We start from the raw sequence: 26,550 nt of genomic DNA, 5'->3' as shown, positions 1-26,550 counted from the left end.
TTTCCCTTCACTGGAATCTCTGGCACTGTTCTGGTGGTGTTTTCCTGGGGCTGAGGACTAAAAAGTCCAGGTCTTGCCTGTGTGCCTTCAGTTTTGAGTCTGAAATGTCTCAAGCTATAAAGATACAACCCTTTATCTTCCTTTACATTGGCTGGCACAACGCAAAGTCGCAGGAGTACAACCTTAAGATGCAATGCAGTGTGTTGTTGAGGATGTCAGTTTTGCTATAGAACCCACAGTTCTCTAGCCTGAGAGCCCAGGATATGTGGTCACCCAGTGTGAGCACTTGTCCCCCAACAGCCCTAGATCATTAGCTTGTCTTCGCTCTCTCTTCTTAGCACTGGTTTGAATCCAACTTGTTTGTTTAGTTTTGTTTGAGATAAGGTTTCTCTGTATAGCCCGCCTGCCTCTGCCTCTTGAGTGCTGGGATTAAAGGTGTGCGCCATCACCCACTACCCGGCTGAATGTAATTTTTAACTAATCTGAAATTCTTCCAAATTTATGTGTCGTGTCCACAAAGTTGTTCTGAGAGCTCTGCCTTGAGAGACATCTGCAGTGATTCCTGTCCTTCAGGGGCCCCTGCTCCTTAGGGTCTGTGGCAAGAGCCGGGAGTGAAGGTCATCAGGTTAACTGTCACCAGTACCTTGCTCTCAGGTTCCAGGATGGACCAGAACCTTGTGCATGCTGCCAAGCAGGTCATCGCTGAGCTATGCCAGGATCTCCTGGGAGTGGGGTCACTGACCCTTGTCCTCTGCCTTTTCCCATCCCACTCCTCAGTCCTAGCACCCAGTTGTGTACACTAAAGGATGGGAACAGAATTCAGGTAGTGTTTTGGTTTATTATAGTGTTGTCACAGTGACAAGAACCCCCCGAGTGGACAAGAAAGTCCCAACAGAGCGTCTTGTCATTGTCCTCTGCCCTGGCTTAGAGCCTCTGGGCCTTTCCTCGGCCCTTCACAGGCTAGTGTGTGGCAGGAGCTAGCACTCTTCCCAACACTGACAGTACGCCTCATTCTCCAGAGGCGGAAGCTATATGCAGGGGTCCAATTTGGTTATATGACCACCAGTCCCACGCCACTGGCTTTCTTGGTGGTTTGGTAAACAAATGGCACTTCACTGTCCCACAGACACTGGCCACCTTTCAGGATTTCTGCCCTAGTGTGATGGCCACCACTGGTGGCTGCTCACACCTGGTTTGAGTGCTATGACTTCTGTAAACCAACAGGACTTCATCCTCAGAACAGGACCCGTGCAATCTTCCTCCCTGTGGCTTTAATCCTGGGAAAGGAGCCCCCTCCTCCCTCGATTGGGGGAGTTCCTGAGGCAGAGGGACCCGTGGCACCCGGTGTGGCAGCAGAGAGCCTTCTGCGCTGCCGAAGGAGGAAATCGTGAGATGCACCATCCATAGCATAGAAGACATTGGCAGAGTGCGGGATGGTTAGCTCTGTGGGTTCAGACCAGGTGTCAAGCATTCATGTGTCCATCACCCCCACCACCACCACCCGCTTCCCTTCCTCCCCTGGCTGCTCACCTCGATCTCCAGGCAGCAGCTGTACCAGCTCAAACTCTGAAGCCACTGCAGAATCACGATTGTTTTTCTTAAGGACACGATTAATGACACTAGGAGCCTTGTCCTGGCTTGTTACCTTGCAAATGAGACCAGAAGAGCAATAAGTATATCATGCTGACCTGTTTCCTATCCTTCCAACCCAGCCAAAAAAAGGTCACCTGGGTCCAATGCTTTAAAATGAACAGGAAATCTATTATGGTGGTTGCCAGTACCCTGTAAGCCAGCCCACGTGGTGCCCAGTACAAGGATACTTCTCTGAAGGAAAACTGGCTGCTAACACAGTTGCCATCAGCATCAAATAACAGCTTAAAGATTCCCACAGAAGCTACAATTGAGTCCTGGCTGCCCAAACCCAAGATGACACTGATGTCTAATGCTGTAATACTTCCCACCCTGCCCAGTCCCAGGCTCCCTCACCAAAATGCTCTTGTAGACACTGCCATCTTCCCCCAACTCCATCTGGACTCGGATAATTCGGCAATCAGAGGACCCTGGTCCGGATACCCCTGCCCCACATCCAGCACCCCTAGAGGCCCCCTCTCCTGTACCCCCACTCAGTGGAGATCCGCAAGAGGCTGAGCGGCGGTGACCTCGAGAAGGCCTAGGGGAGGAGGCTGGAGGAGAGAGGTGACTAGGGCCAGCAGGACTATGCAAGGAGGGGTTGCTTTCCAGGGCAGAGTCCAGAGATGAGACGGATGGCCACTTCATGTGCTAGGGGCAAACAGGTGAGGTTGTGAAGGAAGGGAGGCAAAAGAAACGGCTTGGCGTAGTCAAAGAGTTAAGAGCAGAGAAGACTCACCTGGGCCAGCCTGGTCAGCAGAGGAGCGGGTGTTCCAGGTGCCTCATCTCCTCCAACGCTGGGCTGATCCCAGGGCAAAAGAGGGGTGGGGCCTCCAACAGAGCCCAGAACTCTGGAGAAGCAGGAAATTAGATAACCACAGGGGCAGTGGCGAGTCCCCATGAAACCAGCTCCCAACTAGCAGTGCTCCTACTCTGTCCACTGCGAGACGACCAGCGTTGGGCGCAGCATCCGTGCAGGAGAGTCACTGGTACCGGGTGGTTCCACTTCACAGGACACACGGTGACTGGAAAGGAAAGCCATGGGAAGATGTCAGGACATGCCACCCATGTCCCCAACCTGAGTCCTAGGACCCAACCACCCAGCAGTCACCTCTGAGCTTCTGTTAATGGCTGGAGCCCCTGGAGCCATTGTTGGATGTCGGGGTCAGGTCGGAGGTCATAGCCACGACATTCATTCTGGAGGCGCAGCAGCTCCGAAAGGACAGCAAACTCCTGGGAAGGAGCCCTCAAACTGCAGGAGCCAGAACTCAGGGGGCCCTGAGTTTGTCTCCCTCTCCCCATCCCTGGGATATGGACAGAAAGCTCCAGCATCCAGCCCCACAGTCCTCTCACCTTCCTCCGCTTGTCAAAATTGATGTAGCCATTCTGCAAGGGCAGAGGGACAGGGGTGAACGCACTAATCCTGCTCCAGCACCAGAGCACTCCCCAAACACAGCCACTCAGACCCTGGGAGTCCATCCCTCTCCCATTCATATCCCAGCCCAAACTCATCACAACACAGAGTCTCGTGTGTAGCCTTGGCTGGCCTAGAACTTGTTATGTAGCCCAGGCTGCCCTCTGCCCTGAATACGGTGCTGGGATTCCAGGTGACACCCAGCTCCACTTTAAATTCCTGTCTAAGAGAAAGCACCTAGCTTCTAGATGAGAAAACTGGACTCACAGCAAGCACAGAACTTTCTGGAAACCTCAGCATTTTCCTTTGCAGCACTGGGGGTGGAACCCAGGTTCTTGAACATGCTAGGGAGGCCCTCACACCACCACCAGTTATTCAGTGTCTGTGTCTGTACATTTAATAACCTGCATATGCCAATGTTTCCAGTATACTCTAAGCACTTGACAAATATGTATGCATTTACCACTTCCCTAATATAGATAGCCGAACATATACGGACAGCCCCTGAAGTGCAGAGTTTGAACTACGTGCCAGGGCAACAGAACCTGGCTCCAGAAACTGTACTCTGCTGCTTCTACCTTGTAGCCTCTCTGGGAAGTGTGTCTGACTCAAGTACACTTGTTAAGCCTTCCAGAACAGACCTCCCTCTCTCTCCTTCTCTCTCTCTCTCTCTCTCTCTCTCTCTCTCTCTCTCTCACACACACACACACACACACACACACACACACACACACCACTGACCTCCAACTCATCCTTGGAGGCTGCATCCAACATCACAAGATCCTTCAGGAAGGTGCCTAGGTATGGAACCACACCCTGCAGAGAGGTCAGGGTCAGATTCCCATCAGGATACAAACCCTTCTCTCCCCTCCACGAAGAACTGTCTTCATTCACCTTGGCAGGTGAGCTGCCCCTTCCCAGCCCCACTGGTCACTCACCCCAGCCCTGCAGCCAGACCTTGGGGCCTTCTTGGAGTGCGGCTCCACAGGAAGCTGCAGCTTCACTTCCTGGTGGTGACAAAACAAGGTGATGGTGGGGAGGGGCAGGGGCAGAGGCTGGGGAAGGTGAGACTGGCCTCACCTGCATGAGGAGCTCTCTGCTCTGTGAATAATTGTCCTCCTCTGAGAAAATCTGGCACAGGCTGGAAAAGACTCTGAGGCTGTCCCTGGAGGAGGAAGAGCAGGACCCTGAGCACAGGCCTGGCTCACCTTCGTACCTCAGGCTTCAGACACTTGGGGTCTCCCACCTGGCTGCTTCCCCCCAGGCTGCCCGAAGCCTGTGGATAGGGCTGGACTGCAGGGCCGACACAACAGCATAGACTGAGGAGAAGTTCCGAAGCAGGCGGCACTCCTGTGAGGACCCGAAAACACACGATCAAGGCTGTAGGGCTCTTCTCCGTATCACAATCCCCAGCCAGCAGGACTGCTCTCTCACCTCCGCCACTCGGATCCACTTCTCCAGGAGCCGCGCCCTCTGTGGGGGTCGGAGTGGCCTCACAGTCACCTCCCCTGGCCCCTCTCCAATTGAGGTGGCCCCCAGGACAGAGCTAACTACTGCCCCTGCCACCTTGTTGAACTGTGTAACAGTAGCTCGGACGGATGGGCAGAGGTGAGAATGTCCTGGCCGGTCTCTGTGACCCCATAGGCCTCCCAAACACTGAGAGGGGATCAGATTGAGAAACAGCTCCTGCAGGACAGAGGTCACAGGTTAAAACTTATAGTGAAGCCAGGTACGTTTCCAATATCAGGGATCTGAGGCTCTTAGAAGTGACCAGGGACCAGCAGGGCACAGAACTCAGGGTAAACAGCCAGGGGGAGGAGGGGCAGAAGGAGGGGCAGAGCAGAAGATGGAAGAGGGGCTCCAGGAAGCAAGGAAAGGATCTGGAGCCAAGAAAGGGTTAGTAAGGGATCAGAGAGCATAAGGTCAAAGGTCAAGGTCTCACCGCATCTAGCAGGGTCAGCTGTTCGGCCAAGTGGTCAGCGAGGAACACCAGGACATCCGTGGGGTCAGCAGGGGAATCGCCAGGAAGGGCCAGGGGCTTAGGAAGGTCAGGGGCCCGGGGATCTACCCGGGCCCGGAGGTTTCGGATGAGGTCAGCACTGCCCCCCACAACACCCTCCCGAGCTGCATACCCTGTCCGAAGCAAGAAGCTCTCAAGGCGGTCAAGCTGACCCTTGACCTCAGAGCCAAAATCCTCAGGGTGAGAGGCCAGCCAGGTTGAAAGTACAGAGATGGCTACCCTGAGAGAAAGGGAACCAGTCAAGGGTCAGAGGTCTAACCTCAGCTTCCTCACAGGGGCCTGAGGTAGAGTCAGGGGCCACTCACCCTGTGGTGCTCTCTAGCTCACCAGGAGGATGTGACTCGAGGGCTTCCAGCCTGGGGATGAGGAGAGGGTCTACCTATGCAGCTTTCCAACCCCCTGGTGCAGTGAGGGCTTGGAGGAAGTCCAGGAGGCCCCTCAACCCTCGGTCCCTGACCTGTCAGCCACAAGTCCAAGCAGGGCAGGCGTGGAGGTGAAGGCCCGGTGGGTGGCCAGCAAGGCTGGAGTGAAAGTCATGTCAACCCCTGATGTCCTGGCATCCAACAGGTGTCTGACCAGGGCCTCCAGAGTGCCAGCACGGAGCCGTCGGGAGGAACGAGGAGGGGGCAAGGGAGCCTGGAGAACACGGGAGGCAGCTCACGGATCTCCTCAGTCCCACTGCTAGATGCCTAGGGTAATCCACACCCAGCTCATTTTTGCCAGGGTTCAGAAAGGATAGGGCACATGGCTTAAATCACACCACACAGAGTCCTAGCCTAGACTCCTGACCTCCAACCCACTGTTCTGGCCAAAAAGAGAGGAAAAAAAAAAAAAAAATCAAAGAAAGGATGGAGAGGTGAGGGGTCAGAGGTGAGAAGTCAAAGTCATGACCTCACCAAGGGGTCAAGAGGCCGATACTGGCGGCTTGTGACAGTAAAGGTGGCACCATTCTCCTCCTCATCCCAGACAGACACAGGAGCCTGGAGGAGCAAGGAAAAAGAAGTCAGTCCCATATCACCTCAAGCCCCCTGTCCCCAGCCATTCTTCCCCAGGCCCCGCTCCTCCCTTTGTACCCCTCACCTGTGATGGCGGGGGACAATACCAGAGAGTACGAGGGGTAGAGGGTGCTGGTGACCCCAGGTCTACCCCCAATGGGGCTCAGACAGCCCCCCCCCTTTACGGTGAACAGAAGAATTTGCAGTGAGGCTTTCAACTGAATGCAGGAACACACCCAAATCCCCCCTCCCCCCAGCTGAGCCCAACAAAAAGCAGGGTACAAAAGGGCGGGAGCCGGTAGCCAGAAGAGGCACAAAGCCAAAGGTAGAGAGACCTGAAGCACAGGGAAGCTGAAACTTCACAGTTCGTCATATGCCCCTCCCTCCCTGACAGAACCAGAGGAGCCCAAAGGGAGTCTTCTTCATAGACTCCCGAATGCGAAAGCAGCTTCCACTAAATCTCAGCACCGGGCATGAAGGTGGCGGCCCCAATCCCAGTCACAAGAAGGGGAAGTAAGGATGATGTGGGGGGGGGGGGGGAGAGGCAGACTCAGAGTCATGTGGCCCTAGCCCCTCCCCCGACCGATCCCGAAAAACCAGCCTTGCCAGTCATCGTAACTTCACCAAATGTCGGGACCCAGGAGTTCAGGGCCTCCGGGGCTCCGAATCTGACTTCTAGACCCCCAAGTCCTACTGCTGGCCACAACTATTAGTCCCTAAGAACGAAGGTGACTACTCTCTACCAAAGCCGGGATCATCTCTGCAAGTGTCAGTACCTCTTGGTTTGCTGCATTCAATCCAGCACTGGGGGTGGGGGAAGGGGCGGCGAAATCTGAGGGTTTCCCTCCCCAACCCTAGAGGCTGAGGAACTGGTTACTGTGGAAACAAACCCCTCCCCGCCAAACAAAAACCTGGAGGGAGACAGGGACCAAGACACAACTGCCCAGAGATAGCTCTCAGAGGCGGGCATGGGCAAAGAGGACCTGAGCCCCGCAGGCACAGCCAGGGGCCTGTCAGCCAGACATTCGAGGCAGGAACTCGGCAGACTCCTGCAGGCGAGTCCCGAGTCAGACCGACAGGGAGAACTAGAGACACCTGGACTCTCCGCGGCCAGATACCCAGAGGTGCGGATGTGAGCGAGGCAGGGAGGAAGAGACAGAGGGACCCAGAGACACCAAAACGAGAAGAGTCTCGGAAATATTTAATGCCTTGCTTCCCGTCACCCGCGTCTCACCTCTTCTTCTTCCTCATCCTCTTCCTCCTGCCCCCCGCCCACGGCCTGTCCACCTGGGTCCCCACCCTCTTCGGGGTCTCGGCTCCGGAAGCTGCTCAGCACGACTCCCCCGGGGGGGTTCGTGTCCAAAAGCAGCCGTAGGGGCCGCGGGAGCATGGCCGAGTGAAGGAACCAGCAGGGTCAAGCCATGGGGGCGCCTGGGGAGAGACGGGTGGGGTGGGGGTGGAGTCAGGCGGGCGTGGGGGAGACGGGCGGTGGGGAGACGGGCAGGGAAGGGAACCTGGGTGGGAATCCCTCGCCCCTCAGGGAGGCTGGGGAGCACACAGGAGTGGGAAACCAGGGCTCTCGGTGCTGTTAGGGGTTATAGGGATCGCAAGTGCGGAATGGGCAGGGTCACCCGGTGCTCCGGCTCTGACCTGCTCGGGAGGGGTACGAGGCTGCGCGCGGGTCCTGGACCTCCGTTCTTCGTCGGCCTCTGGCCCTCGACCGAGTCCCCTCCCGGGCTTTTCCGCGCCCCCCCCCCCAGCCCCGCCGGACTCCCGGGCCCTCCCGCCCTTTCCGCTCCCCCCCTCCCCGCGTCCGCCCGACAGCAGGAGCCAAAAAGGGAAGGAAGTGAGGACAGGAGCCAGGGCCGCCGACTAGGGAAGTGTTGGACGCCAGGGGCCAGGACCCAGGCGCCAGGTGCCCCACTCCACTGCCCCCTGCAATCCCGCTCGGAGACTCAGAAGCCCCAATCGCCCAGAACAGACAGACTGGAGATCAGAGTCCTGGCCCAGGCCTCCGCGGGAGAGCGAGGACGGAATTTTAAATCTTTCTCTAACAAGAACAATGCTTCAACTCCCTGGGAAAGCGCTTGAGTGGGAGCGCGACCCCGTTACTGCGGGCCGCTACTGACACTGCCCACGCCTGCACGCGAGCGCGAGTGCAATGGAGCGAATCCGCCCCGGGTTTTCTGGGCCGCCTTTGTGCCCGCCCACTCTCGGGCTTCCGGCCCCTCCCCGAGACGCCTCGGCGGCTTTTCCGTCGCCTTGGTTCCGCTCTGGTCCGTCGCTCTCGGAGTTCGGGTCTTCCAGTGTGCCAGAGTGCGTGCAGTTCCTAGGGTGGCTGTGTGTGTGGGAAGACCGCGTAATGGCAGGGGCTCGGAGGCGACCTAGAGGTTCGCTGTGCTTATAAAGAGAGCAGAACGAGAGACCCGCATGGAAACTCGGAAAAACTTTATTGGCACACGACTAGACCGGTGCCCGGCGGGAGGGCAAGGACAGACAGACATCCTTTAAGTACGGCCGGTGACCCGGGACACTCGGAGCCCACAGACAGCGAGGGTAGAGCAGGTAGAGGAAACGTTGTGGTCTGAGAGGAGAGGCGAGCTGGAGAGGCAGGCGGTGGTCGGTCATGGGAGACTCGGGGACCGTTCTGCTCTGGAACCATCGAGAGCTGTCCCAGAGGCCCCCAGCACATTAAGATACTATGCTCCCTTAGTCTTCATAATTATCTAGGCAGTGGTTCTCAACCTTCCTAATACTACAGTCTTTAATACAGTCTCTCATATTGTGGTAAGCCCAACCATAAAATTATTTTTGTTGCTATTTTATAATTGTGACTTGCTACTGTTATGAATTCTAACGTAAATTTCTGATTATTTCCGATGGTCTTATGGGATCATGACCTATAGGTTAAGAACCCTTGTTGCTCTAGAGCATATGGTGGCTCTTGATCCTGTGGCTCTCAAGGAGGGACTGCAGTGCGTGTATAATAAATATACATATATATATATATAAAACAAATCTGTATAACATACATACATATGTACACATATATGATTATATATATACACACACACATACATACATACACACACACTTTGTAGTTTTTCAATACACGGTTTCTCTGTGTAGCTTTGGAGCCTGTCCTGGAACTCACTCTGTAGATCAGGCTGGCCTCAGAACTCAGAGATCCGCCTTCCTCTGCCAACCTGACTGCTGGGATCAAAGGCATGTGACACCACCACGACATGCTTATATATTCTCGTGTTTAGTTCTCTCAACAGGACCTCACACTGGCTGACCTAGAACTCCCTATTGTAGATCAGGGTGGCATGAAATTCCACCTGCCTCTGCCTCCAGAGTGTGGCATATGTCACTACCATGACTGGTTTTTTTCTTCTTTTTTTTTTTTTTTTTTTTTTTTTTTTTTTTTTTTAGTTAAGTTGCAATAGCTGTAGCCCACATAAGAAAATTCTTTGGGCTCCTTGGTCATTTTTAACATGTATCGGGACCCAAATTTTTGAGAACCACCCCCTAGAATCTTAAGAATGCTAGATGTATCTTAAATAAAAAAGAAATCATGAGGCACAGTGGCCAATGACTTCCGTCACTCCTGAGGCAGAGGCAGATGGATCTCTGGGACTTCCATACCAGCCTGGTTGGTTTGGTGCAGCCCAGGCCAGCCAAGGCCAAAACAAGGTTTAAAACAACAACAAAAGTAAGATATTGAAAACCCCAGCCACTGGATGGACAGAGTAGAAGAGGACTTGACGGGACTATGTTCAGGGGAGGAAGATGAGGATGGCGTCCACTGAACTGAATGCCTTTACTGTGACTTCTGCAAGAGAAGTGGAGAATTTGAAGTGAGTTCCTCCTGGGTAATCTAGAAACATCCTTATGGGGGATAGAGGGGGGACAGGATGTCACTGGCATTTCCCACCTGTCAGACAGTGTTGAATGGTCTACAAGAGAGGAGCCATCTTCTCAAAGGCCCTTTGGGTCATCTGAGATCAAGCAAACTCTACCCCTGGGCTGGGCGCTGAGCTTTGGAATGTCTTACAATGTTTACATGTTTAAATACTCTGGATAGATAAGATTTGAGACTTAATGTAGACTTCACAATGGTTTCCCTGGCCATTGTTCTTTCATACTTTATGAGAGTCTTTTCCTCCACAGCGGTCCCTTTAGCTATCACCTACCCTTGCACTTTGATGGTACCCACTTCCCTCTGTAATGGATTCTGATTGTCTTCTACACTTTAAAAGTAAAAACGTATGCTGGTGAGATGGCTCGGCAGGCGTCAATTGCAGGAAGTTGAGGTTGATCTGGGATCCCACAAGGTTGAAGGAAAAAATGGGTTCCCCAGAGTTGTCCTCTGACATCCAGCCACATGTGATCACACACCCCACATTCATATACACACACAATAAAATATCCAAAAAGGAAGATAGCCTAGTGGGGTGGCTCAGGGGGTCCCAAGACCAACATGGTTGGAGGACAAAACGACTCCCCCAAGCTGTTCTTTGACCTCCATGTGTATTCTATGGTGTGCACATGCCCACATGAATAAATAAATGTAATTTCTAAAAATTACAAAAGAAAGGTTCACTAACTGAGGGTGGTGACACTCCTACAATCGTAGCACTTGGAAGTGGAGGCAGAAGGATGAAGAGTTTAAGATTGTCCTCAAAAAGCTGAGCATGGCGGTGTGAGCCCCTCTTAATCCCCAAACTGAGGCAGGCAGATCTCTGGGTTCCAGGCCAGCCTGGTCTACACAGAGAAAACTTGTCTCAAAAAAAAACAAAAACAAATAAAATCATCCTCAATTGTGTGTCGAGTTTGAGGTCAGCCTGGGCTACATGAGACCTATCTCAACTAAACTATAATAAATGCATTATTAAATTATTTTGACTGTTTCATTTTATTCTTTCACTCCCTGATGAGCCGAGGTTTCCTTGTAGCAGCCTAGAACTCAAGATTATGCCTAAGCCTCTGAAGTGCTGTGCCTAGAAGCATGGCCCACCTGGCTTCTTCTTTTTTTTTTTTTTTTATGTAGCTACTAATTATTTCAGTTTGTATGTATGACTTAACATCTCTAACAGAATGAACTGCACCTGAGGAAAAAGACCCCCAGATTGGAAAGTCTGAGGTGAGCTATAGTTAGGACAAAGGATTTAGACCAGATCTGTATCAAGTCTACACCCGTAGCTGCCTGCCATGCCCGCAACTAGCGTCCCACCACGGAATAACAGGGCACGAGGAGGGAAAGACCCAGAAACGGGCACTGTTACCTTTGAATCCAGGCTGGCAGCTGTTACCTTCGTGTCTTCAGGAATGGTCAGGTAGGCAGCTATAGGAAAGATGGAGGGGGAGGGATGTGAGCGCCAGGGGGAGGGAGAGGTGTGAGACTTCAGAGAGTAGGTGGGAAATGTCCTGGGGAGCAAGTCCACTCACTCACCCATCCAACCTAGTGCCTTGATGAGTGCCAGAAGGAGGAAGGCGGACAGGAACAGGCCGATGCCATCCTCCACCAAAGGCCCGGAGAGGCCTAGCAAGGGAGACAGTGCATATGAGCTTGGTGTTTGCCAAGGTTCCACCCTGGTTCAGAGGTTCTTCAGGTTACCTGCCACTTCCAGGGTGACTTCAGCACTGCGACCCGATGCTCGCAGGCAGGGGTGGTAGACCCGACAGGCATAGCGTACTCCGTGCTGCTGGGCAGTGACTGGGGGCAGCTGCAGGTGCCCGGCCTGACTCACAGAGCCATCAGAATGGTGACGGACGTTGGAGAGCCACATCTCCCCCTCAGCCTTTCTAGAACCGCCTTCTGGACCACCCCTGAGCTCCCACTCCACCTCCAGGCCCTCCGCAGGGTAAAAGTGGGACACAAGGCAGAGCAGTTCCGGGGGTGCCTCTCCTGGGGCAGCCCACACAAGGGGTGCTGGTGTCAGAGACACTTTGGGGGACTCTGAAGAAAGAACATGAAAATGAGAGATTCCTCTTCTCCCCTCAGTTTGTCTTCTGTTTCCGTAATGCTAGAGGAGGAGCGCTGATGGCGCCAATTCCCATGTTAAAGCCTCAGATCCCTAGAATCCCCCACCTATCTTTGCTCCTTTCTGTGATCCCCTCCCCCTGCCAAGGTCCCCTGACTCACTGTGCACAGTCAGCTGCAGGGAGACCTGTCCTTGCAGATAAGGCAGGTGTACAGTAGCCAGGTAGACACCCTCCTGAAAAGGTTTCACAGCCGGCAGCCATAAGGTCCCATTCCCAGTCCATGGGCCCCAGGGCTCATTGTCATCCCAAGCAGCAAATGCCACAGCCTTTTCTTGGGCTGGTGGCATTTTCTCAACCAGTCCAGGAGTTGCTGCCAGCAGCAGATGACCCTTGCCCCTGTGTTGGCGCCGCCACTCCAGCCCAAAGGGAGGGGGACCTGTGGCTGGAGACAGAGCATCTTCTGGAGTGGGGGGCATGTAGGCAAAGCTCAGGTCCAGCACTGCATCTTTTCCCAGTTGGATCCGAGGGGCAGGGCTGTGCGTGAGGACAGTCAGCACCACTGGGCATTGGGGGAGAGGAGAAAGGGAAGGTAGAGAAGCAGAGCATTGGCTTGGGCCACGCTCCAGCTGACCCACCCCTCAGAGACACCTCCATTTGTAATACTACCTCCAGGCTCTCCCTGTACTCGGGTTCTAAGCCAACATAGCTAAGAATGTGCAGGAACTCTAGGGATGTGTGTATGTGCGGCTGAGGTATGGCCCTGGGCAATCTGTGACGAACACTGCCCACTGCAGGTATCAAACTCTGGAGATGTCCAAGATCTAAGGGCACATTAAAATTGTTTTAAAATTTTTGTTTGTGTGTTTGTTTTGGTTGTTCAAGATAGGGTTTCTCTGTGGTTTTGGAGCCCATCCTGGAACTCACTCTGTAGACCAGGCTGGCCTCAAACTCACAGAGATTTGCCTGCTTCTGCCTCCCAAGTGCTGGGATTAAAGGCGTGCACCACCAACGAATGTCCAGCTGTTTTAAAATTTCTGTGTATGAGTACCTCCATGTATATAAATGTACCATGTGTGTGCAGTACCCAAAGACTCCAGAAGAGGGCACTGAATCCCCTAGAATGAGTTCCAGGTGGCTGTGCCATCATGTAGAGTGCTCTTCTGGGTCATTCTTCTAAACACACACACACACACGCACACACACACACACACATCTTTTTTTTTTTTCCTTTTTTTTGTTTTTTGTTTTTTGTTGTTTGTTTTGTTTTATGAGACAGGGTTTCTCTGTGGCTTTGGCACTCGCTCAGTAGACCAGGCTGGTCTGGAACTCACAGAGATCTGTCTGCCTCTGTCTCCCTAGTATTGGAATTAAAGGCCTGGCTTTTTTTTTTTTTTTTTTTTTTTTTTTTTTTTGAGACAATACTCTGGCCCAGGCTATCTTGAAATTCACTATGTAGGCTAAGCTAGTCTGGTGGAACTTGATTGATTCTCTTCCTTCAGCCAAGTTCTTTCCAGTGTGTGTGTGTGTGTGTGTGTGTGTGTGTGTGTGTATCTGTGTTGAGGGGGCGGAGGTTGACTAATGATGGGGTGAGGTGCTAATGATTGAAAGTAGGACCTTATATATGCCAGGCAAGTAATCTATCACTGAGTTCTCTTGTTGGAAAGTCTCATGTAGCGCATGCTGTCATGGAATTCTTGACTTTTCATCCCTACCTCTCAAGTGCTGGCATTATAGGCATGCACCTCCAACACTAACAATCAGACCCACACATAGTAGGCAATGTGTCTACCACTGAACTACACCCTCAGCCCAGTGACTCATACTGGTAGGTAAGCCTAGCACACAGGAGACTCAGGCATAAGGACTGCCATTAGCTCCAGACAAACTTGGGTTACTGCTTGAGACCCAGCAAAGTGCTGAACCCCTGGGAACTCAGGGTCATTGCATTATTGCACTATTCAGTAAGTGGCCTTGGCAGACTCCTCCGTCTTTGCCGCATTCCTTCTGCCCACTAGAGGCCGCTATTTAACGGACAACAGACGGTGACTGCGAGTCTGAGGAGTTTCCTTGCCTGGTTGATTGTCGATAGGCTACAGTGGGCTTGGGTGACAGTCTGATTTTTGAAACGGGATCACCTATACCGGGGTTGGGGGGGATGCCTAGCGATTTACTCCTTGGAGGAATACAGGGGAAAAAATTCGGGTTTTAGGACTCACTACCTGTCACAAGTTTCTCAAACTACTATCTGGAAACCACCATGACTTCCCCAAACTTCTACAAAGCCCCGCCCAAAAAAGCACAGTTGATTTCAGTTTTACTCTTGACCTGCAAAGAAAGGTGAAAATAAACTCTTAAACTGCCTCGCTTAACAAAAAAGTACATATACTGAACCCCAGCTGGAGAAAAAGACCCATTCAACTCTACTCAGCCAGTGGCCACTAGCCGATCTAGACCTTTAAAACTACCCACCCATCTCCCGCACCTTTTCAGGGCTACCTGTTGCCATGGTGATGGAGGCGGGCTCCAGCTGAGGCTCTGGCTGTGGTCGCAGCAGGCTAGAGAGGCTGAAGACGGTGCTGGACACGCTGACCAGCAGCCAATCGCCGTCCAGGGCCCGCGGGCAGCTCTGCTGCGGGTTCAGATGTCTAGCCCAATAAGCCGAGGCAGGGAACGGGATGAAGCGGCTCATCTCGCAGTATGGTACAGGGGCGCCTGAGGGGTACCGCCTGAAGGCAGCCAGGAGCATTCCCGCTGGGTCTGCGGGACGGAAAGGATGCAACTGTAGCCCCGGATGGTAATGATGGAAATGTGCGGACTAATGCACATGCTAACAAAGTAGCGAGAGACTTAGGGAGACTTATCCAGACTTATCTACAAAGGGGGAAACTGAGGCCCAGAGTACCTCCGTGAGCTAAAGAGGAGGCGATAGATGCAGGTGAGTCCCGAAGACTCACCATCCACCTTCAAGTACAGCTTGGGGTCAAGATCTGGCCGGGGCGGTGGACCCCTGGGTCCCTGGCGCAGTAGCAATGTGGCAGGTTTCTTGGTCAGGCCACCCCCACCTGCATCTTCCACGAACCAGCACTCAATCGCCTCCGGTCCAGCCGAGACGCCAGGCACCAAGCCTGGGGGAGAGGGATTCGGTGACCAGGTGGTCAGGATGTCCAACGATCGGCCCCTCCCCTTCAGGCCCTAGATGGGACCACCTCCCTCTCCTTCCCAGTGTGCCCTTTCCTAAACAAGAAGAAATGGGGTTCGCTCACCCAAAGCCACAGCGATGAGCAGGGACAGAGGATTCATGGCGCTGCGATCTCTACTCTAAGTCTCCTCTTCCCCCTTTCACTTTCATTTTCCTCCAAACGCCAGCGAGCGGGACCGGAAACTCCCGCTCAGGTCAGGTAAGGATTGACTGCACGCTGGAGGCACGCAACCAACAAGAGCCAAACCGAGATCACCAAAACCTGCCTCCACTTCTTTTGCCACTCTGCGCCCTGCACACCCTCCTGGATCATCCAGCAGCGCCAACTTTGAGCCCTTAAGCAACCTAGGCTCCTCCCTCCGACTGGCTGCGCGCTCTCCACGTCACCTCCCTGAGAACCATTACTCCCGCGTTCTCCCACCTCACTGACAGGTGCCAGGTCCCAGCAAACACAGAGGGGTTGTCGGGATGCCAAGTGAAGTGACCAATAAATATTTTAATCACCGTTAAGAATTAAAACCTATACTACATGACCAACTCCTTGTCTCCGCCTACTTTAATGAAAAACCAATTCGGGATCCCCCTGGGGAGAGTAGGGTAATACAGAAAAAAGGGGCGTACCCTCCAGAAAGGGAAAGAATAAAGCTCAAAAGGCCTCATCCCACAACAAACACAGACCAGGCACAAACTAGCACAACCTGACCGTTGGCCCTGCGACTCCTGGATGCTTAAATTTCCATTCCCTCGCCGTGTGGGCCCTGCTTCGTAAAGGTGAGGCACTGGTGTGCCCAAGAGAGTAGAAAAAAGGCTTAGTTCCAGAGACACCGACGGAACGGAGGAAGGGGCTGAGGAATGGAACCGGCTGGCGATGGTACAACCTATGCCCCCTCTAGAATATATACAAGTCCACAGAGATAAGGGAAAGCAGGGTAGTGTAGAAACCCCAGGGGGCCACGTTGCCCATAGACTAAGTTCCCAAAATGCGTGTCCCTCAGTGTGCTCCTCCGCCTCCACCGAAATCCATCTCCACCTTGTGCACGCTGGGCGGGGACCAGACACGCCTATGGGATGGGGGTGTGGCCGAATTCGCCTCACCGCTACTGCCCCCACCCACTACGGAAGACTCCCTCTTGGGTTGCAGGGCTGGCCCAGTAGGAGTCCCTAGGCCGGGTCCGGGTCCGGCCCCACCCATCCGGTGCCGGCGCTCACAGTGTCCCCGGTGCCGCATGAAGCTATCTCGCCACATGAACTTCTTGGCGCAGACGCTGCACTCATAGGGCTTGAGCCCCGTGTGTGTCTTCATATGCTCGGTCAGGTGGTGTTTCATCTTGAACTTTTTGTTGCACACGGGGCAGTCGAAAGGTCGCAGGTTGAGGTGCATGTTAACGTGCCGGTCCCGCATACTCTTATGTGAGAAAGCCTTCCCACAGTGGCAAAGAAAAATCTTATTCCCGTCGCTGCTGCCCGTCCCTCCAGGGGCTCCACCAGAGCCACTTGCTATGCCTAGACCCGCCGCAGAGGGGCCTCCCAGGGTCACTGCCCCGTGCTCGGTCGTGTTCCCTAGGGGCTGGCCTGGAGCCTGTGACGACGATGGGAAAACCAAGATCTGGTTGCCGGACACATCCAACGGAAGGAGGGGGCGTGGAGGGTGGGTGGGGGCATAGGAGGAAGGGGTGGGTCCTCCTGAGTCATCAAGCCCTGCTCCTCCCCCCGCACCCTCATAGGGGCCAAAATCGTTAGAGGACTCACAAAAGTTGACCTGTTCCTCCCCTTTTTCTGGAGGCTCGGTCAAGGTCCGCACATCACTGATACTGAGAGTAGCCTCAGGCTCTTCCCCTGCAGGAACCCCAGGGCCACCCCCCAGTTCTTCGTCCTCATCATCCTCACACGTCAACACCAGATCTTCCTCTTCTTCCTCATCCTCTAGATCAGGGTCTTGCTGAACCAGAGAAGCTGGCGCAGGGCAATTTCTACCTCGCTTCACATACACCCAGTGTTTCTGTGGTGCAGCACCGGCAGGCACGCAGGCGGGCCTCCGGAGCCCAGCCCCAGGGGCCACAGCCCGTCTCCCATCCCCACCATCATCACACAGTTCATCCGCCTCTAGCAGCAACTTTCCGGAGGTGGTACCCGCACTGCCAACCACGGGGACTGGGAACACAGGGCCACCGTCTCGACGGCTCCCACAGCCAACCGCTGAAGCTATAAATGCATCTTGGGAGGAAGAGGAGAAATCGGTGGACTCCCGGGGGCTGAAGTAGTTGCTACTGCTGGGGGACTGATTCTCACTGGCCCGGCTGGAAGTATGGGAGCGGACTGAGCCCATGCTGGCAGGGGCTATAGTGGCCCCACTCCCTGATGGGACACTGGCACCAGGGACAGAGACAGAGGGGGCTGCAGCAGTAGCGACAGTGCTTGTAGTGGCCGAGGGTCTACCCTCCCGAAGGAGTTCAGTGCACTTGTCCACAATGTGCCACATCTGAAGGACTGAGCCCACCGTGAGGAAGTTGACAATGTCAGCAGCTGCCATGCTGAGGCGGCCCGTGTACGCTGAGGCCAGGACAGTCTCAAAAGCACCTGGGTCCATGACACTTGGCAATGAGATGGATGTCATGCCTTTGAGTAGGACCTGGTCATGGAAGTAAGGAGAGGATGCAGCCAGGACAGCCCGGTGAGCACGAAACTCCCGTCCCTGAACTCGGATGGACACATCGCAGAGCTGGCCCTGCAGCCGCTGCTGGTTGAGGGACTCCAGGAGGGCACTGGTCACTTCAGGGAAAGACACATGCACCACTGCAGCTGCTGGCAGAGGCAGCGGCGGGGCAGCCAGCGCCAGAGGTAGGGGGAGCGCCGCCCCACTGGGTGACAGAGAGGGCTCCATGTCGTGGAAGGAGGAGACACCCCCCCAGCCACAGGAACGAAGGAAAGAGGAGGGCGGCCGGGGGGGTCTCTGGGAGGAAAAAAGAGAAGAGTGATAGGTTTTGCAAGAAGTCACAGCCCATCACAGCATAACAACGTTGTGTCGGCCTTAATTATTCCCCGTGACACTGGGGTGGGTGTACCTTTCAACCCCATGGGACAGATGGGGCAACTGAGGCTCAGAAGGATGAAGTCAGTCATCCAAGCACCGACATCAAACCGCGGCGTTAGCAAGAGAAAGTACTCCAAGTTCAGTGCTCTTCCCTAGAAAGCTAGGAAATGAGGGAATGGGAGTCTACGCTTCTCCACCACTGCCTGCCTTTCAAAAGCGCGCCTCCTGGGCATTTCGTGCCTTCTTTCTTGGGGCGAAGGGGTGTCCCCCTCAACTCGCAGGCCCCTCCCCCTACCGCCCCCAGCTAATCCCCGGCTCCGCCCCCTGGCTCCGCGACCCCGCCTCGTGCCTGCCCCCGCCCCCGAACCCCGCCCCCCCACTCCACCCCCAAGGCGCCCCTGGAACTACTCCCCCACCCGAGAGGCCCTCAGCCCCGCGCATCCCCGCTCACCTGGCCGCGCGCCCCCGGCCCCCCCTCACTCGGCGACCAGAGCCGCAGCCCCGGCCCCTCCCGCCGCCATCTTGTGCCGACTCCCTCCGCCCTCCGCCTCCACTCCGCCTCCCGGACCTGCGACCTTAAAGGCGCAGGCCAGCACCTCTCCTGTGCCGCCTGGCAAAACTCGACCGACGACGACACTTCTCCTTTAAAGGACCGTCCCGCTGTTCGCCCTTAAAGGCACCAGTTCCCCTCCGCCGCCGAGGACCAGGGACTTGATTTGGCCGAAGCTTTCGTTCCCCTTTAATCCTACCAGCCTGCCTTTTCCCACTGACGACCAGTACCGGCTTCCGCTGCTCAGGCTCCACCCCCAGCTATGGACATTAGCTGGCTGGCGGGATCAACAACCCTCTTCCCAGCAAATGACAGGACCCCTGAAGCCCCGCCTCCTTTTGGATTGGCCAGATAACCTTGAGTCGGCCCCCGATTGGCCTTTTCACTCAGCCGCTCCAAGTGAGAAAGTAAAGCGGCTTAGGAAGGCTTCCCAAGTGCCTAAGCTTTGGAAGGCTCCAGGAAGGGTGATGATGAGGGCGCCCCAAAGAGGTGTCCAGGGCCGGGATAGTAAGGGCAGATACGGGGATAACCCTGAACCAGATGGCAGCTGTCACAGCAGAAACACAAGGTAAACACAAGAATACAATAAGAAAAGAAATTCATTGTTTATTAATGTGTCTGTGTAAAACTTAAAACATCTGATTCTTTGTCAAAAGAAACACCACCGAAAGGGGAGGAGCTCAGTCCACCCTCTGCTCAGCCACAGACTTCTTGCCATCTTCCCACAGCCATCCAAAACATTCTGGAGGCAGGAGAACAGGAGGTTGCTAATCAGAGTCTGAGAGCACGATGATCTCTTCAGGATCGCACTGCGTGGCCACACTCATCTGTAGAAAAGTCCCAAGGGGAGAAGTCAGATTAAAAGTGAAGCAGGTCCAGCCAGCCTGGTGGCACATGGAGGCAGAGGCAGGCTGATCTCTGAGTTTGGGGCCAGCCTGGTCTACACAGAGTTCCAGGACAGCCAGAGCTACATGGAAACACCCTAATCTCAAAAACAAAACTAGGATGGAGGGCTGGAGAGACCTGGGTTCAGTACCCAGACTCACACAGCAGCTCGATGCCTTGTGTAACCTCAGTTCTTGAGGATCAGGTGCCCCCTCTTGTGGCCTCCACTGAGTACCAGGCACAAATGTGGCACACAGACATAAGGAGACAAAACACCTTTCCACGTAAAAATAAATCTTTTTTTTTTTTTCTTTTTTTCTTCTTCAAAGAGAGGATTCTCACTATATAACCTTGACTGGCCTGGAACTCACTGTGTAGACAAGACAGTTGGCCTTGAAATTACAGAAATCTGCCTGCTCTGCCTTCTGAGTGGTGGGGTTAAAGCCATAAGCCACTATGCTATGCAAAATAAACCTAAACACACATACACCTAGGATGGGGAAATTGAATGGGAGGTGCAGTACCCCATGGAGAAGGAGGGGACAATAAGAAATGGAATTGTTGCCAGGTGGTGGTGGCACATGTCTTTAATCCCAGCACTCAGGAGACACAGGCAGGTGGATCTCTATGAGTTCAAGACTAGCCTGGTCTACAAAGTTACACAGTTTAGAAACCCTGTCTCAGAGAAAAGAAACCCTGTCTTGAAAAAACAGAAAGAGAGAGAGAGAGAGAAACAGGAATAGGAGGGAGGAAGCGAATAAGGGAGGGAGGGAGAATAAAAGAAATGAATGTCAGGGAAACACAGCAGCCCCCAACATACCTTATAACTTGGAGGCCTGGGAGACTGACACTGGGGAGTTTGGGACGTCAGAGATGGAGAAGAGCTGCACAGGGAGCTGGTCACCAGGCCATGGCTGGGGGAGTCCACCCTTGTGGAGGAATCAGCAACAGGAGCCATGGAGGCCACCAGGGAAGATGCAGTGGTTGGGGTCCACATGTCCTTCCCATTTCCCTGCTGCTTTCCCGTTTGCTTCTCTACATAGCTAAGGGCAGAGAGAATGAATGGACAGGAAGGAGCTGTGGAGTGCTGAGTATCTCCCAGCAGACCCTGACCTCAGGTCTGCTATCAGAAGGCACCTCCTTGCCTTCCGCCTGCTCTTACCTGTTTTCCAATGGTCCAGATCCCAGTTGCTTCTTTTCCTTCCGAGATCTCTTGGACGGGGGACTGGAATCTCTCCAAGTGTGAGAAGTGACACGCCCATTGAAGGATGTAGAGGTGACCATATCTGCCCCGTTTTCCAAGACAGTGAGGAGGGAATCTTCTGACTGTTTCCTACAAGAGGAAATGTCCCTTTCTTCAGGGGATGGGGTGGTAGCCTTGGGCAAGGCTTCAATCTCTAGCTCAAAATGCTGGGACACAGGACTCTCTTCTCCCAGGAATGGCTCTTGGAGCTGTTCCCTGCTGCTCTCAGCATCCATGCTAGGAGCTTCTGGGGATGCTCCTGAAGGGGACACTGCTGCCCCTGGCAGTCCTTTGTTTTGCTGCACTCCTTCTGAGTCCCTTCTAGCGGGGCTCTTATCTCTTTCATTGTCTGCAAAAAGCAAAGAGGAGAGGGTTAGCATGAGGGCCAGGCAGAGGGGCTGTGCAAAGGAACTAGGAGTAAGAGAGGGAAGGGAAGGCCAAACAGAGCAGAACCTGACAGCAGAGGGGTGCCCTGTTTGTGTATGTACCTCCTCCTTCCTCTTCATCGTCTTCCTCACCCCCCTGATCTTCCTGCAGCTGTTCTAGATCCTCATCTTCATCTTCAGTGGCCTCTTCTTCCTCTTCATCCTCCTCCTCTTCCTCCTCCTCACTTTCCTCATCGTCCTCATCCTCATCAGTCTCAGTTCTGGAGGTAGCCGGGCACTCCTGGGATGCCAGTCCACTAGGACCCTGGGGGGGGGGGCAAAGGGGCATCTTGTAAAGAATCCCTTTCCCCATTGTTTTTGGTAGTGCTAAGACTCGAACCCAGGACCTCAGGATGCTAGGTAAGCAGGCCATAAATGGGCCCCACTCCCAAGTACTTGGTTCTTTCACTGCTCCATGAGTACCCCTGGGGTCCCTGGTGGCCAGTGCAGGGCAAGGGGAGCATCTCTGACAGGTGCTGACCCTTCCATACCTCACCCGAGTCCACGGAGACTTTAGGGGAACACGAAGATTGGGGAGCGTTGCCTAGGAGCCGCGCTCTTCTCTTCTGTCTCTCGCCCTCCTCACTCTTGTCTTGCATCATTGCATACTTGGAGATGACCTCATCCAGCCGGCTCATGGCCAAGCTCCGATTTTCCCGAAGGCGTCGAGCCAATGTGGGATCTGACAGTGCAGGGTCAACACCTGTGTGAGAAAGCAGGGTCAGAGGGCATAGCCCATGTAATCTAAAGGACCCCCAGTCATCCCAACAGCTTCCTACCTGGCCTATAGTCATCTGTGAGGTGGCAGCCAAAATTGTAGATGAGGTCAAGGTGGCGGCGTTCCTGTAACCTGACGCCCACATCCCGGAAGGCATCCTGAGCCATAAGCTGGAGCTGCTGTCGGGGAAGGCCAAGACTATGCCGGGTGGCTGCCCTCTCCACAGCCCTCAGCACGTCTCCATAGTCAGGAAAGGTATCAGGCCCTGGCTTGTTGATGAGCCGCTCAATGCGTCTGTTGACCTCTGGGTAGCGTGTGCCGCGGTAGGGGATTCGCTGCTCTATGACCCGGCCAGTCAGGGAGGAGCAGTCCTTCAACTCACACAGGCGCCCAAAGAGGCGGATCAGTTTCCGCTTCAAACGGGCCTCCTGCAGATACGTGGAGTCTGGGTCATCCAGTTCTGACAGATCCAACTCTTTCTCCTGCAGCCGCCGAATCTCTGCTACATACAGTGCCAGCAGTTGCTCCAAGCGCTGGATCTGCCTCCGGGAACCACGGGTCCTTGAGGCCTCAGAGGCAGTGTTTTCAGCATGTGTAAGGTCAGAGGAGGACTCTGGGGGAGGATTATCACCAGAGGGTTCACCGGGCATAGAGGGTGCAGGAGCCAAGTTCAGCTTCTTCTTACTCGAATGGGCTTTAAGAACAGTGCAAAGCTCATTGATGTAGACATACAGCTTAGCTGGCCGGTTCCGAGCCCGAGACAGAACCCGGGATAGGATGTTGCAAAACTCTGCAGAGGCCAGAAACAGAGTCTGGGCACGCTGCTGCAGTTTGTGAAGGAATGGAACCACCTCAGGGTGGTCTGATGTCTGCATCTTACACAGCTCAAGGAACTGAAGAAGAGTTTGTTGAAAGGGTTGGAGACAAGAAAGGCATTAAAAAAAAAAAGAATTAGTGGGAAAGTCAGAACAAGAGAGCCTTTCCTTCCCATCTTCCCTATAAGGTCACAGTGCTGCACACCTTTTATCCCAGCTGTCAGGAGGCAAAGGCAAGTGGAGCTCTGCGGGTTCAAGGCCAGCCTCATCTAGACAGCCCCAGGCAGGAAGGGCAACACAGTGAGACCCGATCTCAAAAACAGAGGAGCCTTCCCCAAAGCTTACTTACCTCTTCAAACAGCCTCTCATTCTCCAACTTGTAGCACTTCCTGCCACCTGAGTTACCACTTCCTCCATTCCCATGGGACTCAGAGGGACCAGAGGCTTCTGGCCCTTGTGAGACAGGATTGGAAGGCAGGTGTGAGGGCCCCGGCTGAGCAGCTACTACATCCTCATCGTCATCATCCAACACAATGATGCTGTCAGCGGCGGCCATGGGGGATCAAATCCCCCTAAGGAAGGAAGTGTTGTAAAGATCAGAAATCTGGAAGGAGAAGGGGACCCCAGGGAGAGCCCCTCCTGCAGAGCCCCACCCCAGCGGGTACCCTGGGTTTCCCTGTCTTCAACAACCACCAGTTCCAAGCAGTTCAGGGGGGCAAACCTCCGGATTATCCGAAGTCCCCACACTGAACTCCACCCCTCCATCAATTCCGGTATCAGCTGGGAAGTTTTTTCTTACTCCCTGTCCCAGTACAAAGTCCCACTGGCCTGAGTTTTTCTGACTCCGTCTACAAAAACCCACACCCTGACGGTGTCACCTCTCGCCCTCAGACACAACGATCCCATTTCGAGTTTTTCCCTTTTTGTTTTGTTTTTCAGGACAGGGTTTCTCTGTGTAGCCCGGACTGTGCTGTAACTCGCTCTGCTGACCAGGCTGGCCTCGAACTCTAAGCTCTGCCTCCCGAGCGCTGGGCGCTGGGATTAAGAGGCGTGAGCCACCACCGCCCACCTCCTGCGAGCTTTGCCTTAACTCCAACTCCTTGACTACGAGGTGAAGCCCTGTCCCCTCCTCTGGTCATCTCCATATTCCGCCTCCCACTGGGTTTCCTCAACCCGGGACTTGAGGCTGGAGGTTTTCATCCTAAGTCCCCTCCCTCTACCGCACCCCGGTTTGCCTCCCAATGCTCGGCAACTTGTAACCGACTGCGAGCCCACCACCGAGTACTCCTGGTACCTGGGCCCCCGGCCCCAGGTGGGGTCGGTCCTGCCTCAGCTTCCCGCCAAGTACCCCCTCCCCCAGTTGAGCCCTAGGCCGCCTCACTCCCCTTGAAGGCTAGCAAGGTAGCACACGGCACCCAGGCCCCGCCGACGCTCGCTCTCGCCACGCCTGCCCCCGCCACGGCCGCTCCGCTCACGCACGGCCCGGCCCCCACCTCTGAAACGGTCTCCCGAGGCTGCCCTCACCGCGGATCACAGAACCTCGCATGGTTCCCTCCGCCTTCCTTTCCCCCCTACCCCCACCGCAGGCCCCACTACGGACCGGAAGCCCCGGAGCTTCCGCCTGCCACACCTGGGGGCGTCCATGTTGCTGTACGGAACCCGGTCGTTTTCCCCCATCCCCCACTCTCCACCAGCCGAAGTCTCGCGCGACCCGCTCACCCAGGATGCAGCTCGCGGCACCCAGACGCCCCAGGGGAAGAGGCTTGGGGCTCTGGGAGCGGGGCGCGCCATGTTGCCGTACGGCACCGGCCTGGCCTGCACAGCTCTGCTCGGGGAAGGCGAGCAGCTCTTTGCACTTGGAGCTCCCCGAGGCCACTCGCCCAGTGAGTAACACCCTGCCTCAGGCCTCCCCGACGCCGTGTGGTCGAGCCCCGCTCCTGGAAGGGGAAGGAACCTCCCCCCCCAGGTGGTACCTACGGAGATGGGTTCTCTACAGCTGTGCAGGGTTCCAGGGAACGAAGTAAGATTTTCTTTTCCCGTCTTGGGTAAGCCTGACACTCCCTACTGTGCGAGTCTCTGGCCTGGTTTCACCGCCTGGTTGCCTGCGCTCTCCCTTCCCTTCCAGACGCGCCGCGCACCTGAAGGCTATCCAGCCCCGGCCTCTGCGGTCAGGTGCTTACACACAAGCACAAATGATCACAGCATGCTGCACAAGTGAGGTATTGTTATTATTGCCGTCGGGGACTCGCTGCCCAGGCTGCATCACTGACGTGACGGCCGAGCCAGCTGCTGGGGACTGTGGCCCTCTGTCTCCCCGAGGGTCATCCTGACCACAAAGTTGTGCTTCGTGCTGGGGTTTGCAGGGCGTGAGGCGGGGCGCGGGATAACCTGGCGCGGGCTTGCGGTGGAGCGGTTCAAGCAGCCGCTGGGAGCGCCAGGAGACCAAGGGAGGCTCATAAAATCCCTTGGGCGGCTCCTCCTCCGGGAGAGCTGTGGAGAAAAGGAGAGGGGGTGGGAGAATGACTGGGACGCCCGCAGGGTAGAGAGGTGAGGCCTGCAGTTGTGCTGATGAGGAAAACGGAAAAGTAAGCGTCGGCATCCTTCCGCACTCCCTGGGTGGTGGGCGTCTTGCTCATTTATAAGACCAAGAAGCCCAGTGGCTCTCTAGAGGACCTGGACCTCAAACTCGCATTAAAGAAACCCACCTCGTTTCCTGTCCGGTCCTTTAAGCTTATGACATTTAAATTGGGGAAAAAGAAAAGTTCCTAAGTGGTTAATAGGACTCTAAAGATTTTATTTCCATATTCTTAGTTTTCTCAAAATGGGTTTTCCTGAATGCTTGCCTGAAAGAAAGATTCCCTAGATTTTTTTCTGTTGATGTTGTTTCTTTAGGAGTGCTCTGTCCACATGTATGCCTGCAGCTCTAAAGAGGAAATCAGATCCTGTAATAGATGGTTGTAAGCCACCATGTGGTTGCTGAGAATTGAACTCGGGACCTCTGGAAGAGCAGCCAGTGTTCTTAACCTCTAAGCCATCTCTCCAGCCCTGAAGATTCCTATCTTTTCACCATTATTTACTTTCTGTTTTTTGTATGTGTGTGTTCGCCCATGTAAGACTCCGTGTGAATGCAGGTACCTGAGAATGTTCCCAGGACTACAGAGTGACAGAGTCATCTGTAACCCCAGTCCCAGAGTGACAGAGTCATCTGTAACCCCAGTCCCAGGGCATCCAATAGGCATGCTCATGATGAACATGCATGCATGCAGGCAAAACGTCCATACACACAAAGTCAAATAAATACATTTTAAATAAATAGTTGTACAAACTGACAGCAAGTCCTAGGCTGAGAGCACATGGAGGACTAGGAAACTGAAAAAGAGCTGGAAGATGGAGACGAGTGCAGACTTGGAAAAAAGCTTCCATGGGAGTGAGAGGAGGTGTGGGGGAGTAATGGAGGTGAGTGCATTATATAATGAATAAAAATAAACATACGTTTTACTTATGTTCTTTCGATGATTGCAACTACTCAGAAGAACTTTATCTTATATGTGTGGGTGTTTTGCCTGCATGTGTGCATATACACCTTCTGTGTGTCTAATGACTACCAAGACCAGAGAGCGCAACTGACCCTGGGACAG

At 54.4% G+C, this 26,550-nt stretch overlaps 4 protein-coding genes across 9 annotated transcripts; all 4 read right to left on the bottom strand.

Annotated features, from left to right (window-relative positions):
- Positions 1-818: 818 nt before the first annotated feature.
- Positions 819-7,808, bottom strand: Rgl2 (ral guanine nucleotide dissociation stimulator like 2). Of its 4 annotated transcripts, XR_007834692.1 has the most exons (19): positions 7,709-7,808; positions 7,293-7,489; positions 5,960-6,043; positions 5,521-5,699; positions 5,369-5,419; positions 4,986-5,283; positions 4,478-4,729; positions 4,290-4,393; positions 4,124-4,208; positions 3,982-4,050; positions 3,785-3,859; positions 2,983-3,015; positions 2,741-2,862; positions 2,562-2,654; positions 2,369-2,480; positions 2,124-2,280; positions 1,987-2,028; positions 1,531-1,645; positions 1,294-1,443 (listed from the first exon to the last, which is right to left on the bottom strand). XR_007834692.1 is itself a non-coding variant. In XM_051187212.1 (18 exons), the coding sequence occupies exons 2-18, from the start codon at positions 7,446-7,448 to the stop codon at positions 1,235-1,237; spliced, it is 2,331 nt and encodes a 776-aa protein (XP_051043169.1). In that variant the 5' UTR covers positions 7,449-7,489; positions 7,709-7,808; the 3' UTR covers positions 819-1,234. The 4 variants fall into 4 exon arrangements, 3 of the variants coding, with proteins under 3 accessions (XP_051043169.1, XP_051043170.1, XP_051043171.1); XM_051187212.1 differs by having other exon boundaries at positions 819-1,443; positions 1,987-2,280; XM_051187213.1 differs by lacking the exons at positions 7,293-7,489; positions 7,709-7,808 and adding an exon at positions 6,394-6,530 and having other exon boundaries at positions 819-1,443; positions 1,987-2,280.
- Positions 7,809-8,489: 681 nt separating this feature from the next.
- Tapbp (TAP binding protein) lies at positions 8,490-15,614 on the bottom strand. 2 transcript variants are annotated; one of them, XM_051187216.1, is made up of 8 exons: positions 15,310-15,610; positions 15,001-15,171; positions 14,543-14,803; positions 12,207-12,605; positions 11,679-12,020; positions 11,514-11,603; positions 11,347-11,405; positions 8,490-9,893 (listed from the first exon to the last, which is right to left on the bottom strand). In XM_051187216.1, the coding sequence occupies exons 1-8, from the start codon at positions 15,344-15,346 to the stop codon at positions 9,882-9,884; spliced, it is 1,371 nt and encodes a 456-aa protein (XP_051043173.1). In that variant the 5' UTR covers positions 15,347-15,610; the 3' UTR covers positions 8,490-9,881. The 2 variants fall into 2 exon arrangements, with proteins under 2 accessions (XP_051043173.1, XP_051043174.1); XM_051187217.1 differs by lacking the exon at positions 15,001-15,171 and having other exon boundaries at positions 15,310-15,614.
- Positions 15,615-15,721: 107 nt separating this feature from the next.
- Zbtb22 (zinc finger and BTB domain containing 22) lies at positions 15,722-18,468 on the bottom strand. The gene is made up of 2 exons (XM_051187215.1): positions 18,308-18,468; positions 15,722-18,195 (listed from the first exon to the last, which is right to left on the bottom strand). Exon 2 carries the CDS (start codon positions 18,124-18,126, stop codon positions 16,237-16,239), a length of 1,890 nt encoding a protein of 629 aa, XP_051043172.1. The 5' UTR covers positions 18,127-18,195; positions 18,308-18,468; the 3' UTR covers positions 15,722-16,236.
- Positions 18,469-19,407: 939 nt separating this feature from the next.
- Daxx (death domain associated protein) lies at positions 19,408-25,034 on the bottom strand. 2 transcript variants are annotated; one of them, XM_051187211.1, is made up of 8 exons: positions 24,890-25,034; positions 23,262-23,484; positions 22,159-22,990; positions 21,871-22,082; positions 21,443-21,644; positions 20,874-21,303; positions 20,532-20,754; positions 19,408-19,653 (listed from the first exon to the last, which is right to left on the bottom strand). In XM_051187211.1, the coding sequence occupies exons 2-8, from the start codon at positions 23,466-23,468 to the stop codon at positions 19,594-19,596; spliced, it is 2,166 nt and encodes a 721-aa protein (XP_051043168.1). In that variant the 5' UTR covers positions 23,469-23,484; positions 24,890-25,034; the 3' UTR covers positions 19,408-19,593. The 2 variants fall into 2 exon arrangements, with proteins under 2 accessions (XP_051043168.1, XP_051043166.1); XM_051187209.1 differs by lacking the exon at positions 24,890-25,034 and adding an exon at positions 24,406-24,555.
- Between the last annotated feature and the right edge of the window lie 1,516 nt (positions 25,035-26,550).

The sequence above is a fragment of the Phodopus roborovskii genome, unplaced genomic scaffold (genome assembly GCF_943737965.1).
Source record: "Phodopus roborovskii unplaced genomic scaffold, PHOROB, whole genome shotgun sequence".
Taxonomy (NCBI): Eukaryota; Metazoa; Chordata; class Mammalia; order Rodentia; family Cricetidae; genus Phodopus; species Phodopus roborovskii.
Note: the sequence above shows the minus strand (reverse complement) of the source record. Positions and strands in the feature narration are given on the sequence as shown.

Coding starts and splice junctions, on each gene's coding strand:
- Daxx (XM_051187211.1), bottom strand. CDS start 23,468: ATGGCCGCCGCTGACAGCATCATTGTGTTGGATGATGACGATGAGGAT. Junction 22,083..22,158: donor CACAGATGACTATAGGCCAG/GTAGGAAGCTGT, acceptor TTTCTCACACAG/GTGTTGACCCTGCACTGTCA. Junction 19,654..20,531: donor CCAGGCCTCCAAGTTATAAG/GTATGTTGGGGG, acceptor ACTTTTCTACAG/ATGAGTGTGGCCACGCAGTG.
- Zbtb22 (XM_051187215.1), bottom strand. CDS start 18,126: ATGGAGCCCTCTCTGTCACCCAGTGGGGCGGCGCTCCCCCTACCTCTG.
- Rgl2 (XM_051187212.1), bottom strand. CDS start 7,448: ATGCTCCCGCGGCCCCTACGGCTGCTTTTGGACACGAACCCCCCCGGG. Junction 2,655..2,740: donor CCATTAACAGAAGCTCAGAG/GTGACTGCTGGG, acceptor TTTCCTTTCCAG/TCACCGTGTGTCCTGTGAAG. Junction 1,444..1,530: donor GCTGCTGCCTGGAGATCGAG/GTGAGCAGCCAG, acceptor CTGAACCCACAG/AGCTAACCATCCCGCACTCT.
- Tapbp (XM_051187216.1), bottom strand. CDS start 15,346: ATGAATCCTCTGTCCCTGCTCATCGCTGTGGCTTTGG. Junction 11,604..11,678: donor AGTCACCCTGGAAGTGGCAG/GTAACCTGAAGA, acceptor CTCCCTTGCTAG/GCCTCTCCGGGCCTTTGGTG. Junction 11,406..11,513: donor CAAGGCACTAGGTTGGATGG/GTGAGTGAGTGG, acceptor TCTTTCCTATAG/CTGCCTACCTGACCATTCCT.